Consider the following 14,454-nt stretch of genomic DNA (forward strand, 5'->3'; position numbering starts at 1 on the left):
GCAGAATACATTCTCAATGTACCCTTTCTGTCCCCTACACCTACTTATCTGCACTAGTCACATTGGCTGCTCTGCTGTTCTTCAGCACACCAGTCCCAGGGCCTTGATGTCCACTGTGACTCCTGCTTCTTGTAATACTCTAATGTTCATCTTACTGTGCCTTACAGTGTTAGAAATTGTGCTCTTCCTCCATTCTTCCAGCATTCCCCACTCTACAGATGTTTTAAGTCATTAATGAGTATACATTTTCCTATATGCATTTTGTTGCCATGATTTTTCTCTTCACCCAAATGAAATATCAATATCCATTTGTGCAGAAAATGTTTGTGCTCTTTTTTTCTTTGCTCTTTTGCTATCGTCTAAAATAGTGCCTAATGCAGGAAAACACTCAGCAAGAATTCACAGAATTAATGTTAGCTTTAGATTGTTAAACATTCTAAATTATTGTTTGTTATGTACTTATTAATAAAAGCCTAGAATATAATGTACACATATTTTTGTACATGTGTGTGTGCAAATGTGAGACCTTTTTTAGTAAAAGAATATATTTTCTGTTTGTTTGCTTCTTGCTTGTTGCGACAGTATTTCTCTGTATAGTCCTGGCTGTCCTGAACTTGCTCTGTAGACCAGGCTGGCCTTGAACTCAGAGATTTGCCTGCCTCTGCCTCTGCCTCTGCCTCTGCCTCTGCCTCTGCCTCTGAAGTGCTGGGATTAAAGGTGTGCACCACCACCACTTGGCTATTTTCTTTAAAAAAAATGAAATTGTGTAGAAGAAGCCTTTTATGAGGAACTGTCCCCAGTTCTTATTGTTCAGAAGTAAATGTTTTAAATAGGAAGATATTTTTAACTCAGAAGTCTTCAGAACAGTTCGTATTCTTATAACAGGTTTATTTTATCACAAACCTAAAATAATGCAAATAAAAACCTATATTTATTGAGCAAACCAAATGAAGTTTAACAGTGATGTTTACAATGACTGTTTGAGTTTAGGTGTCCTTTGTGTCATTGCTTTAAAACAGTGTTTGCTTACACAAGTCCTGTGCTGTTAGTGTATTTGAGACTGCTGTATTTTTGTTCTTTTTGCCAGTGTTGGTTATTCAGAGCCAAGGCATAGTGGGCTTACCTAATACCTCTTCATCGGTTGCCCCATTGGTCCACTAGCGTGGGTTATCTGAAGCTGGCTTTCATTCTGCAGAAAAGCCATGGAGACTGCTTACATTGAGGAGCAGATATTGTCTGTACATTGAATAGGCTAATAGGCTACTGTTGTTATTCTCCTCTAGTATAATCACTTGCTTTCCGGCAATAATGTAGCATCTGTTACTGCACAGGGAAATGTCAAAATAGGAAGCAGACAGGTGGATTAAAGAGAAAGCAGGAGAAACTAGAAAACAGCAGATTTATTTCTGATTTGATGTATGTAAAAGGAATAATTGTAACAACAATGGTAGCAACTGTCCTCAGTTGTTCATGGTGTTATGTTCAACGTGAGGCACTTGTCACCAGCCAAATGCTGACCAGGTGTCAGTACTATGTACTTTTTAAATACTGCTGTGTTTTATACAAGGACTTTGTCAGGAAGATGTTGTGAGACTGGGAATCAAACTCAGGGCTTTGTGCATGCTAGGCAAGTGATCAGCCCCAAATTGCTGCCTTTTCTCATATGTGCATGGTTAGAAAGGTTTTTATTTGCCTAATAGCCAACATTTCCTTCTCTCTCTGTCATAACAGCAAGCCTATATTCTTAACATGTTAAGGCTTTTTTAGTGTATTTATTTTCTTGATTGCCACATTTGGAAGTCAGAGGATGGCTTATAGAAGTCAGTCCTCTCTGCCATGTAGGCTCCAGGGATTGAAATCAGATCACCAAACTTGGAGGCAGCAAGTATCTTTACCTACTGAGCTGTCTCACTGGCTCAGGTTAATGGGTTTTAAAACTGGCTCCAGGATCGGGTGGATTTTGAAGCTAGAGAGCACCTAGGAAAAGGGCGTGGTTCTGGGGTGCTTGGTCAGGTGCAGGTTTATAGCTGTGCTGACATTCTGAAAACTTACCAGGTTATACACAAGATTGGGTCATTTTTTTTTTCCTGTGTATGCTACTTTAATAAAAAATTTAACCAGTTCCAAAAACATGGCTAAGTAAAGAATGTAAAGTTTACTATAACAACAGTTCACATATAAGAAATGAAACTTCATGCTTTTCTAAAGATGTGCATAAAATTAATAGGGATTATCTATGGTGAGGGAAAGGTCTTGGAAATAGTAACAGCTACATAAGATTGTGAATGTACTTAATGCCTCCAAAGTGTCCACTTAAAAATCATTTAAATGGGGACTGGTAAATGGCTCAACAGGTAAAGGTGCTTGCCACCAAGCTTGATGACCTGAGTTCAGACTCCAGAACACACATCAAGAGAACAATCCTGCAAGTTGTCCTCTGACAGCCACATACATACCATACCACACCACACAAGTACCCACCATATGCATACATAACACACAAAATAATAAGTTGACATGTTTCAAATTAATAGATATAAATACTCATGTGTCTTGATTGGTTTTCAATTTTTAAATTTTTTTCTACTTTCTCCCTTCCTCGTTCCCTAATGCCCTGTTTTAACAGCTAATTTTACTCTTCGTAGGCCATCAGACTCTCCTTAGAACAAGCCCTTCCTCCAGAGCCAAAGGAGGAGAATGGTGAGCCTGTTAGCAAGCTTCGGATCCGAACCCCCAGTGGAGAGTTCCTGGAACGGCGTTTCCTGGCCAGCAGTAAGCTCCAGATTGTCTTTGACTTTGTGGCTTCCAAGGGATTTCCGTGGGATGAGTTCAAGTTACTGAGCACCTTTCCGAGGAGAGACGTAAGTTTCCTTCCTGTCGCAGAGTGCATTCAGCTGGTTGGCCCGGCATTGTTGAGTGGTGGGCTGCTGTAAATAACCCAACAGCCCTGGTTCTGTAGCCTTCCCTCCTCAGCATTTGAATGTGGCATGGCCCAGGCCAGCAGACGCGTCCACAAGACTGTATTAAAAATTAGATATGCTAGATGTATACCATCCCAACAACAACAACAAGGCTTTCCTAAGATCTTTGTATTCCTCAGGGTACACCCAAGAATTGTGCTTAACAGCTTAATTATTAGAATAGAATCCACACAATTACAAATTTGCTAAGACTGCTCTGCAGTCTGATAGTCTTCCTAGCCTTGAAGATAGCGGTCTGGAGTTGTAGTGTGTCTGTATTATAGCAAGATGTTTAATAATTTCGTACTGTTCTGGAGCAAAGTAGAAATGTACAGATAGTTAGATTCACTACTTACGTACAGAAAATATTGCCTGTCATCTCCATGGAGGAAACTGACAAGCTGTGTATTTATTTAATCTTTTACTATATACCATATTTATTAGCTATGTAAATGAGTATAGGATTTTTGAATTATGAAAAACAATATCAAAGCAACCTGAAAATACTGAAACTGTAGACAAAGTAATATTTCATGAAAATATGTAGCGGTTCATACCTTTAGCAGTTGTGGTTGAATTAAGATAAATATGCACTAGCGGCGTACCGCCAACAGAAAAGATGGTTGCATTTTTAGAAGTATAAGCCCAACTGGAGGCTGACAAAATGGTCCTTTTCAGCTCTACACTAAAATAAACTAACCCTGACAGAGTTCTTAAGCTCCATACTCAAACAGGAAGTCTGAAGAAAGAAGAGCCCGTCTAGACCCCAAAGCTAATAGGAAAAAAGGGACGGGAGAGCATGTCTATTGAGGAAATATTCTTTGGAAAGGGAAACACTGAGACTTTCTTCAGCTTCTAAAGGCTTGCCATGACAGAAAGGTTCTGACGTTTTTGTGAGACTCTTGTGCATAGCCCTGGGACCAGCGAGGAGAAAGAGGCGGCGCTCTCCATTCTCATTTTGTGCACCTTTTCCAGTTGTTGGGCTCTGCAGTCACAGGCTACTGCAGAGAAAAAGCTGCTCTTAGGGTGGCACAAAGCTGTGAGCCGCACAGCCAGAAGAGTGCGGATAGCACAAACTGGGCTTGATGGCTTCAGTGGGGCCAGACGCTCAGTGTTGGGGAGCGTCTGGGAGTGGTTGGGGAGGAGTGAGTATAATCAAAACATACCATGTGAAATTTTCAAAGAATTAATAGAAAAGCTTTTTTTAAAAAAGGAAGCTAAAGGAGACAGATTTGGTCTTGTGTAAGAAAACATTTTCTAGAAAAGGACTATCTCATACTGAAGTTTTGATTTTCCTGTCTGTAGAAATAGCAAGAACTGCTGGGCGTCAGCGGCACACATCTTTAATCCCAGCACTACAGAGGCAGAGGCAAGAGGATATCCAATTTCATTGTGCTTTACAGAGTGAGTTCTAGGACAGCTAGGGCTACACAGAGAAACTCTCTGGGAAAATAAAAAAAAAGAAGAGGAGGGAAGGAAGGAAGAAAGAGTAAGAACTCTCTTTAAGAGTTTTCCTGTTGTACATAGAATGAGACTTGCTCAACTGTAAGATACATAGTAAATCTTTTTTTTTTTTTTTTTTTTTTTTACTGTGATTTTATTTAACATACCACAAACAAGAGTTTGGCTTATCCAAGTATTTCAGGTTGATAGTTTTGTAGGATGGAGTCAGAAACCAGTGCTGTATTTTTATCTACTACCAAGACATAAATCTGCTCTGGATAAGTTAAAGATTCTGCCTGTTCTGTCTAAGCTCAGGAAACTAGAACAGACACTAAATGGTGGCCATTAGTCGGTCCTTCTCTCACTGGGCCCAACGACTGCTCCAAGTCCTTCTCCTTCATTTTTGATGGACACAGACATGCCTGCATATATGTACACCACACAAACAGATGTTGGTGAAAAAGCTATCAAAGGTTTCAAGGTCATGCCAGCAATTATACTTTATATTCTGTGGTGAACTCTTGGATTCCGAGAAATTGCAGGACTTGGAATAGAAATGACTCTTTCCCATTCTTTTAGTCACACTCGTGGGTCTCAGCAGTAAGATGTGAAGACTAGAGGAAGAGCACAGGGACCTTCTGCACCTTAAGTTAATTCCTTTACGAGTGTGGGTGTGCCACCAGCATGCATGTCTGTACCGCGAGCATGCAATACCTGAAAAGGGGTGTTGGATCAGTGAACCACTAGTGGGTGCTGAGAATTGAAAAGAAGCCAGATAATTTTCCACAACATCAAGCAAGATGTAGACTGAAATATTACTGGTGAAAAGAAACAGGGGTTTGTTGGCCTGCTGCCTCCATTCCTCGAGCTTTCTGGCCAGGGCTTTGAGTCCTCAAAGTGTAGGTCCTTGCTAGTGTGGCCAGCCTTAGAGAGCCCACCTGCAGCCTCGGCTACATCACACACTGTCGTTTTCCATCGTCAAAGAAGGCTGGTCAGTGATTCTCTTCCCTCAGTGTCTTGTTTAAACCTAATTCTGTTTTGGCTTCCACTCCTTATTATAAGATCAGCTTTTACCAAGTTTGTCCCAGTTTCTCAGAGAAGATACTGACCAAGAGATCTTTAGTCAACCTGAAATTAGCTGCCACTGAGTGATTTTTGCAAAGCCCTGTTGACCATTTTCTTTCTTCCTTAAGAGTCTAAAGTTGTTTCTGCTACCCTAGTATAGTACAGGTCCCTTGAATGAGTTGAAAACTTGGCAGTCTAGCCTCTTACTACATTTCCAACCTTGTTTCCATCAGCAGGACATAGGAGATTGCTCACTATTCCCTAAACGCATAGAGACCCTTGTGCCTCTATGCTTTATATTGTCTGCTAAGGTTTCCTTCAATATTCACCTTCCCTTACTGTTTCTGTCCTGTGTGAACTCATGTTTTAATGCCAAGCTCAAACATCAACCTGTTTGTGAACCTTCCCTCTTCTCCCAAGCAGTGTACCATTGCAGCTTATGCATTGTTCCTTAATAGTACTTGCCCTGGTGTTTGATAATGACTTACAGAGACAGGCCCTATCAGAGCCACATTTCTCTCTGCTATGATTCTTACTGGGGTGCCTCCTATGTAAACTTTCGGTAACTGTTGTCAAATGTTGATAACCTCAGGCTCTTCTAAATCTCCTGTTCCTCAGTGAGCTCAGAAAGGTTATTCCAGTCCAGAACAGATGCCCTAGGCCCACCCAGATTCCATTGCTAAACCCAGAAAGCCCTGGACTCTAGGCCTCTAGAGTCATAGATGAGCTGATAGTTAATGGCACTTCATCCCTCTCTGAATGCTCTTTCAAGTTGAATGACTAGTGTTTTTACAAAGCTGCTCTGTAATAGCCATCTGTGTCTGCAAGGATTAGGATCTAATTTGTAAAAGTCATCTTAAATTACAGCCAAACTAAAGACTGTTAAAAAGCACATCTTAAGTCCTTGCCTCTTTAATAACAAATAACATAAGACTTAACTATAGGAGTCTTATTGTGTCTTGAGCCTTTTTTCCACAAAGCAAAGGCTAGTTTCTCACAGGAGGATCTATTAAATGCTCTTCTGAGCCCCTGACTCCCCCCACAGCGAAAACATTACTTCATATTAAGATTTCCCAGCTGTCCAACTATTTGCTGAGTGTCTGCTGGCTATTATCCTTCATTGAACTGAGCACTGTGGGAGAACCAAAGTAGCAGCAGGCAGAGGCCTTTCCCAGAAAAGCTGATTGTCAAAATGGTTTTAGAGTGGGTTTTGTTAGCATTTTGTTAGTAAAAGTCACTGGCACAGAGAATCCTGTTTCCTTCCAGAGCTCTACTGCTTGCACATCCAAGTGCCACAGATTCCATGGCCCATTTGCCTTACCTGGCCATTGTCCTGTGAATGAGGCCTAAAAGATGAACAATGACACTGACCCTAGCTCCCCTCTGGATCTGTTTTGGCCCCGACAAGTCTTTGCTAGAAAATCCTGTCATTCATGCTGTATGGTATAAGGTTATCAGTAACACCCAACCTTCCTTTTTTGTGCACTTGTTCTTTCTAATCCTTCCTTCCTTCCTTCCTTCCTTCCTTCCTTCCTTCCTTCCTTCCTTCCTTCTCCTTCCTTCCTTCCTTCCTTCCTTCCTTCCTTCCTTCCTTCCTTCCTTTTTCTCTTTCTCTTTCTTTCTTTCTTTCTTTCTTTCTTTCTTCCTTTTTTCTCTCTTTTCTTTCTTTCTTTCTTTCTTTCTTTCTTTCTTTCTTTCTTTCTTTCCTTTCTTTCTTGTTCTCACTTTTCAAATTCTATTTCACATTTGCCATCTTCTTCCCTACTGTCAGCTTTTACTCTACATAAAAACAAGAGAGACTAGTTTCTGTTTCACAATGACTAGATGAGGGCTTTAGGAAAGGAGGGCAGGGAATGACAAGTGGGCTCCAAGGACCTGTGCCCCACTTACTCTCAAAAGACAAAATTACAAATTTACGTATAAGTTTAAATAGCTTTTATTTGTGATTAGTAAATCAGGGCATCCTCCATTTTATAAAACAGAGTGTGAGCTTACACTGAGCAATAACAGAATTTTATGGGTTTTATAAAGGGGGAATGAAAACAGGATAGTCAGGAAGGAGGGTGGGGAAACTACTTGACTACATTACTTTTTGTCAGAGTTAGGCAGAGGGGTATGTTTCTTATCCTAACTATGTTAGACTGCGATTCAGAAAAGCTCCTGTTTGACAGTGTCTCTCTCTCTTTATTATTTTTGCTGTATCCTGCCTGCTTGTGTACTTGCATGCCAGAAAAGGGCACCAGATCTTATTATAGATGGTTGTGAGCCACCATGTGGTTGCTGGGCATTGAACTCAGGACCTTTGGAAGAATAGCCAGTGCCCTTAACCTCTGAGCCATCTCTTCAGCCCCTGCCCCCACCCCCACCCTGTTTGTCTCCTTGAAGGTTGACTTTGGCTGTATATGGTATAGCATGAGTGACTCCTGTGGCTTGTGCTCTATAGGAGCTTAGTCCAGAACAATGGCCTCCAGTAGCTTTGGCTTAGCAAGTTTGTTTTAACAGTTCATGTTTTGATCAGCCCTCTCCTATGTGAGGGTACAACCAAATAATTCAGAACATTAGCACTGCTCTCTCTCTTATAGTCATTTGGCATTTCTCTTCTCAACATGTTATTCCTAAATTACAGTGTCCTCCTCATCACACATTTCTTTGAATTTTTGCATCTCATCCCAAGATAGACCATTTGCTGTTATGTGGACTTTAGAGAGAATACAGTAAGGCAGGGAGGCTACTGTTGTGACTATATGGAGAATAAAGCCAAAAAACTTAAATATGCACCTTTCCAAAGGGCCCCATGAATCAAACCAAGGAAAACTGAATAGATCAAAGATTGAGGTGAATGAAGAGTATACTCATATCTTAACTGAGTACTTTTGTAATTAAGTCTGTATAACAGGTGATATGCAATAGGAACTGGTAGATTCCTCCTTATTTAACTAGTATATCACAGTTCTACTATCTGGCAACTCATGACTGTGTTAAATCAAAAGACTTATAAGAACAAATGAGTCCAGTGTCAGCCGCTATAAAATAGAGACCTACAGCCAAGTTCATTACATTAGGGATTGTGCTGAAGTTACTCTCTGTATGAACTAAAAGATTCCTGAAATCATGTAAAGATATGCATTTGACATAATAGACCTCACACATCATCAAATTGCCTGCAGACACTAAAGATTATAAAGTTATAATCAGAGTTATTCTGCCAAGCAAGTGAAAGATACGGTTTAAGCAAGGAAAAATCAAGTCATTGTGTTGAGGTCATGAGTAGAACTGCCCACAACATGAAGTTACTGGCTTCTTTATAGTTTGAGTGCCTCTGGTTGTAGTGGAGCGAGTTGCTGGACTCTTTTTACCCTCTCTACAGGCAAGGGTCTTGTACTTTGTGATGTCCCAACTCACCTATAGGGTTTCAAGAGTACTGCAGTTCTTCTTGCCTTAGAGAGTTATAGCCAGATGTTAGAGGAAACTAGAATAATTCAACATCCAGTCCACGGTATAGGCAGATAATACAAAGTCCAAAAAACAAGTAACAATGTAGTGTAATTTCCTTCTGAAATGGTTTATTTACCAACCATTAATCCTACCTCTCATATCTACCTAACATACTCAAAGTAAGATTAATCTGTTTGCAAACTAAGTCTAGCATCATCCAACTTGACCTGAATGTTTACATAACCACAGAAATAACATTTGACCAAATAGTCTTTTCTTGAACTTCCCTTGCTGAATTTTTTAAACGTTACTTATTTTATGTATATGAATACCACATGCATGCCTGATGCCCATGCAGGCCAAAAGAGAATATCAGACCACTTGGAACTGGAGTTACAGATGGTTGTAAACTACCCTGCAGGTCCTAGGAACTGAACTCAGGTCCTCTAGAAGAGCAGCCAGTACTCTCAATGGCTTAGCCATCTCTCCAGCTTCCTTTGCTGAAACTCTTGAGTCTTGGGCTGAATTGTTTTTTAAATTTCTTAAGCTAGCAAATCAAACCAAAACACACTTTAAAGTTTGTGTGCTGTGCCTATAAATATATTCCGTCAGATTCTCAAATACTGTGTCTAGTCAAAGCTTGATAACATAGCCAGTATATTCAGTTGTATCCTGTGATAAAAAGAGCAGTTTCTGATTAAACTTACACAAACAACTGTATTTTGCTAAAAGTATTTGCAAGTGGTTTCAGAATTTGGAGGGACTAGGTAGGGGAGAAACCAAATATTTCCAATTTGTTCACAAAGGTTTTTTTTTTTTTTTTGTACGAACCCGATATAGTTTTATATAGCTTAAGAAAAACAAAGAAATATTTCCTTAAATGTACAAAACAGAACTAGGGAAGTAGCTCAGCTAGTAAAGTACTTGTCCTGCAAGCCATGAGGGTCTGAGTTTAGTCCCTAGAACCCATATAACAAAAGTCAGGCATGGTGTCAACGCTTGTAATCCTGGCACTGGTTAAGCAAGGACAGATAGTTCCCTGGGCTTCCTGTGCCCACCTTGCCTACTGGGTAAGCTCCAGACCATGAAAGAACCTCTCTCAGAAAATAAGGCAAATAGTTCCTGAGGAACTGTGCTGGGTTTGTCAGCTGGAGAGAAGCTAGAGTCGTCTAGGAAGAGGGAGCATCAGTTGAGGAACTGCCTCCATGGTTGCCTGGGGACAAGCAGGTGGGCTATTCTCCTAATTAATGCTTGCTGTGGGAGGGCGCAGCCCAGAGTGGGTGCTGAAAGAAAGCAGGCTGAGCAAGCAAGGGGAGCAAGCCTGTAAGCAGCATTCTTCCATGGTCTCTGCTTCAGAGACTGCCTTAGGTTCCTGCCCTGACTTTCCTTCATTGTAGACTGTAAGCTGTCAGATTTGCTCCCCAATTTATCACAGTAACAGGAAATCAAACTAGGGTAGGAACCAAGGTTGCCCCTCTTCCCAGAACACTCATATATACATGCACAAAAACAAAATAAAGGCAGTGTTTCAAGATTTAAGTTTGTAAAAACCCGTACTTCTTTATCAGTACACTAAGTCTTATGTAGTTAATTCTGTTCTGCTTGGTCTTTAGCACTTTCACAAACTTCTCAATTTCTTCATTACAGTTCCTGAGCTTCTTATCCAGTCCAAGGATGTAATCTCAAAGTTATCATAAGCCTCCATTTTTGTTTCCACAGAATGTGACATTTTAACGTATCTGAAATGTTGACTTATATTTCAGATTTCTCGGCACTTAATTTAACTTTTAGAAAACGATAACGTATCTATGCAAAGATAACTATCATTGATTAAATATCATTGTTACTTGACAGTATTTTCTACATAGTTAACATTTTTAAAAATCTAACTAGTTTTACAGATACTGTGAGATGCTCCAATGTCAGTTGGAATACCCCAAAAATTGTCTGAGGTCAAAAAGCTTAATTTAGGTTTGTTTTGTTTTTTTTTTAAATGAAGCTTATCAGAAATTTCTAAAGTTTAAACCTTTTGATTAGAATTGGATCATAGATTGCTGTGAGATGATATTCATTTAACCAAAGTGATAATTAGAAAATTTCGAAAGGCATAAACAGAAAGCTACATAGTTGTAGATAAAACCTTGAGGTTTTAATATACAGGACTCAGTTTTCTTAAATTAAAAAACTCTTAAAGATAGCAGTGCACAAGGAATCATTTTGATAAAGCGCTGTTTCTTGTTCAGGCCAGTTTTCTAAAGGCGGCACATGGCTTTCTATTGGGAGCAATCCCATACTGCCAGCAACTTATCACTGTGTCGGAGAGCCAGATTCTGTAGCAGTAAGGGAAGACATCACAAAGGAATTGAGTGGGACCTGAGCCTTGCCCATTGATGTTGGTTGAGGAGAAGCAGAATATCATAGAGATAAAAGATTTGGTTGTGGTTAGGCTTGAATCTGAATCCCACATGGCTGCTGTGTGACATGGACAATTTACTTAGGCCTACTGAACTTACATTTCAGTAGCTTTGAAAGGAGAATTACAATAATAACTGTCCCTGGATTGTGCTAAGAGTGGAGGTAGAAGGTGTGTGAAGGGCTTATAGCTTTAAATGGTTAAGGAAAAGAAAAGCAATGAATTCTTCAGAACAGAGAGATCAGGGTCTCACTATGTAGACAAGAATGGCCTCAAACTCACCATGTATTCCAGACTAACAGCACACACCCAATAATCCTCTGGCTCAGCCTCTGTACTGCTATGATTACAGGTGTGTCCCACCCACCCATGCCCAACAGTGGGAGATACTTATGTTTAAAATATTCAAATACTTTTTTTTCCAAGACAGGGTATCTCTGTGTAGCCTTGGTTGTCCTGGACTCACTCTGTAGGCCAGGCTGGCCTTGAATTCACAGAGATCTGCCTGCTTCTTCCTTCCTGAGTGCTGGGATTACAAGCATGTGACACCACTGTCCGGCTTGAAATATTACTTATAATAAGCAACATTACTTATTAAAGTAATAGCTCTGCTCCCATCCACATGTTCTTAACGTGTCATTGAATTTCCTTTCTTTCTATTTTTGTTTCTTTCTTTCTCACTTTCTCCAAATGTTCTTAATGTGTTCATGAATTTCCTTTCTTCCTTCCTATTTTTGAGGGGTGTATGTGAGGTTTTTGGGGGTTTTGGTTTTTCAAGACAGAATTTTCTTTGTAACCTGGCTGTCCTGTAATTCACTCTGTAGACCAGGCTGGCCTTGAACTCAGAGAGGACTTTCTGCCTCTGCCTCCAGAGTGCTGGGATTAAAGGTGTGCACCACCATGCCCAGCTATGTCATTGGAATCTTAATAGCTGATGTTTTTTAAAGATCATAGGATATCAAGGCCAGGCTAGTCTTCCTATATCAATTAATAGTAAAGGTAAATCCCTCACAGACATACCCACAGGCCAATGGATCTAGATCATTTCTTAATTTAGGCTCTCCTTCCAGGTGATTCTAGGTTGTGTCAAGTTGACATTATTATAATAGTTTCTCATCTTTGAGATGCATGAAATCAAGTTTTATTTAATCATAAAATAATCTCATAATGTTTAGGTAACCTTAAAATTTTGTGTTGGTCTACATTCATCACTGTCCTCAGCTGCATGCAGCCCATGGATCATCAGTTGTATCCCTGGCCTTCTGGAAAAGGTGTAAACTTCTGAACAAGGCATATAAAAATCCTTCACAACTTCAAACCGTCTTTTTTCCTGTTGGCTTTCTCAACACCTGTGCCCCCCACCACCACCACCACTACCCCCACACACAAATTCAACTTCTTGAATAAAAGAAGTTAGCTTTATGGAATATTTCTATACGCGCATATATTGTGTGTTTAAATCAGGGAAAGCAAGTCTGTCTCTGCAAACATTGTCTCCCTATGGGAAAACCTCTCTTGTAATATCTGCTGTGCAGTAGCACTGCAAGACCTTCTTGCTTCTGTCTAGCTGTAACTTCATGTTTGTTATTCAGCCTTTCTCACCCTGACTCTTCCTGGCCCTGGCAACCACTATTCCACTCTTATTTTATGATATCCTTTTTTCCCTAATTTGACGCATGGATGGGTGAGACCTTCCAGTACCTGTCTTTCTGTGTCTGGCTTCTCGAGGGTGATCTCCAGCTCTCCTCACATGTCACCGACAGCAGGATGTCTTTTAATAGCTGAGTAGTATTCCACTCTGAATGTGTGCCATATCCGAGTGGATCTACATGTGGAATGCTTCAGTCTTCTTAGCTCTTGTAAACAGTGCTGCAGTGATCATGGGATACAGGTGTCTCTCAGGATGCCCTGAGTTTATTTCCATTGGCTGTGTATCATTGATGAGGTTGCTGTGGCAGAGGGCTCTCCTAATTCACATTCCCACCAGTAGTGTGCAAGCCTACTTCTTTCCAAACCTTATGTTGTAAGGAAAAGTGTTTCTGAATTATTTCACCTACAGACAGCAGAGTTCATAAGTCAAAGTCATTTGTTATTATTTTTGAAACAGGGTCTCACTACTTAGCCCTAGCTTGCTTGATTCTTGCTAGGTGGACGAGAGATCTGCCTCCTAGGTGCTGAGATTGAAGGTGTGTGTCACCACACCTGGCATGGCAGCATTGTTAATAGCATGTTCAGCATCCAAAAGACAGTTAATAGCCAAAATAACCCAAAACTATGGCATTTCTTTAATAAGGTATTCTATATTTGCTGTATATAAGTGGTTTTATTATAGTATTTTCCAATATTCTTTCTAGTAAAGGCAGTTTATGTTTTTAATTTATTTATATTTAACACATTTATTATTTTCTAACTTGCAAGTTAGAATTTTTATGAAAAATATTAAATAATTTAAACATTTATTATTATGGGTTCAAGGTGATGTTTCCATAGATATACATGTCAAAAGATTAAATCAGAGAGTTAGTGTTGGAGACCAGGGCTATCCACCTCTGCTTCCTCAGTTGACAGTCAGTTTACCCTCCATAACTGTCCCCTAGGCCTGCTACCCCCCGCTGCTAAGCAGTCACTGCCACTCTATCTAGTTGCCACTGCCTTTGCCTCTCCTGTCTCTGATGCTTCTTTGTTTTTGCTACACCTCAGCCTGAGTCAGCCAGGAAAGAAGCCTGTTGTTGCTGCGGTTGATGCTGCAACACCAGAGGGGCTGCACTGGAGGGTGTCTCACAAGCAGTTCACTAAGGAGCCTGAGGCAGCTGCTTGGATAGTCCAGGGAGCGAGCTTCAAGCCAATAGGAGCAGTCCTGTTCGGACCACTCACCGCCTTTCCTCCTAGCACCAGTCACAGCAGTCCTGCTAGATCACCGGGAAGTTAAGTGCTCCTCCTCCTCTGGCCAGAGCAGGCATTGTTGCAGGGCCATCTGGAGTCCACAGGGGCCTCTCTCTCTCTCTCTCTCTCTCTCTCTCTCACACACACACACACACACACACATTTTACGTAATATTGCATTTTCATATAAGTATTTATACTTTGAGTATCCTTCTTTCCTTATCTTTTTAGGCTTCTGTTAGTAAAAACTGATAT

The 14,454-nt window shown here is 40.5% G+C and overlaps 1 protein-coding gene across 1 annotated transcript in view; it reads left to right on the forward strand.

Annotated features, from left to right (window-relative positions):
* The window catches only part of Faf1 (Fas associated factor 1), a 284,522-nt gene that overhangs the window by 251,258 nt on the left and 18,810 nt on the right, over positions 1-14,454 (forward strand). Inside the window, exon 18 of the mRNA XM_055629006.1 lies at positions 2,646-2,861. Coding sequence (XP_055484981.1) covers positions 2,646-2,861 — 216 coding nt within the window. The remainder of the gene's footprint in view (positions 1-2,645; positions 2,862-14,454) is intronic.

This window comes from Psammomys obesus, unplaced genomic scaffold, assembly GCF_907164565.1.
Source record: "Psammomys obesus unplaced genomic scaffold, mPsaObe1.curated_primary_1811, whole genome shotgun sequence".
In the NCBI taxonomy this organism is placed as follows: Eukaryota; Metazoa; Chordata; class Mammalia; order Rodentia; family Muridae; genus Psammomys; species Psammomys obesus.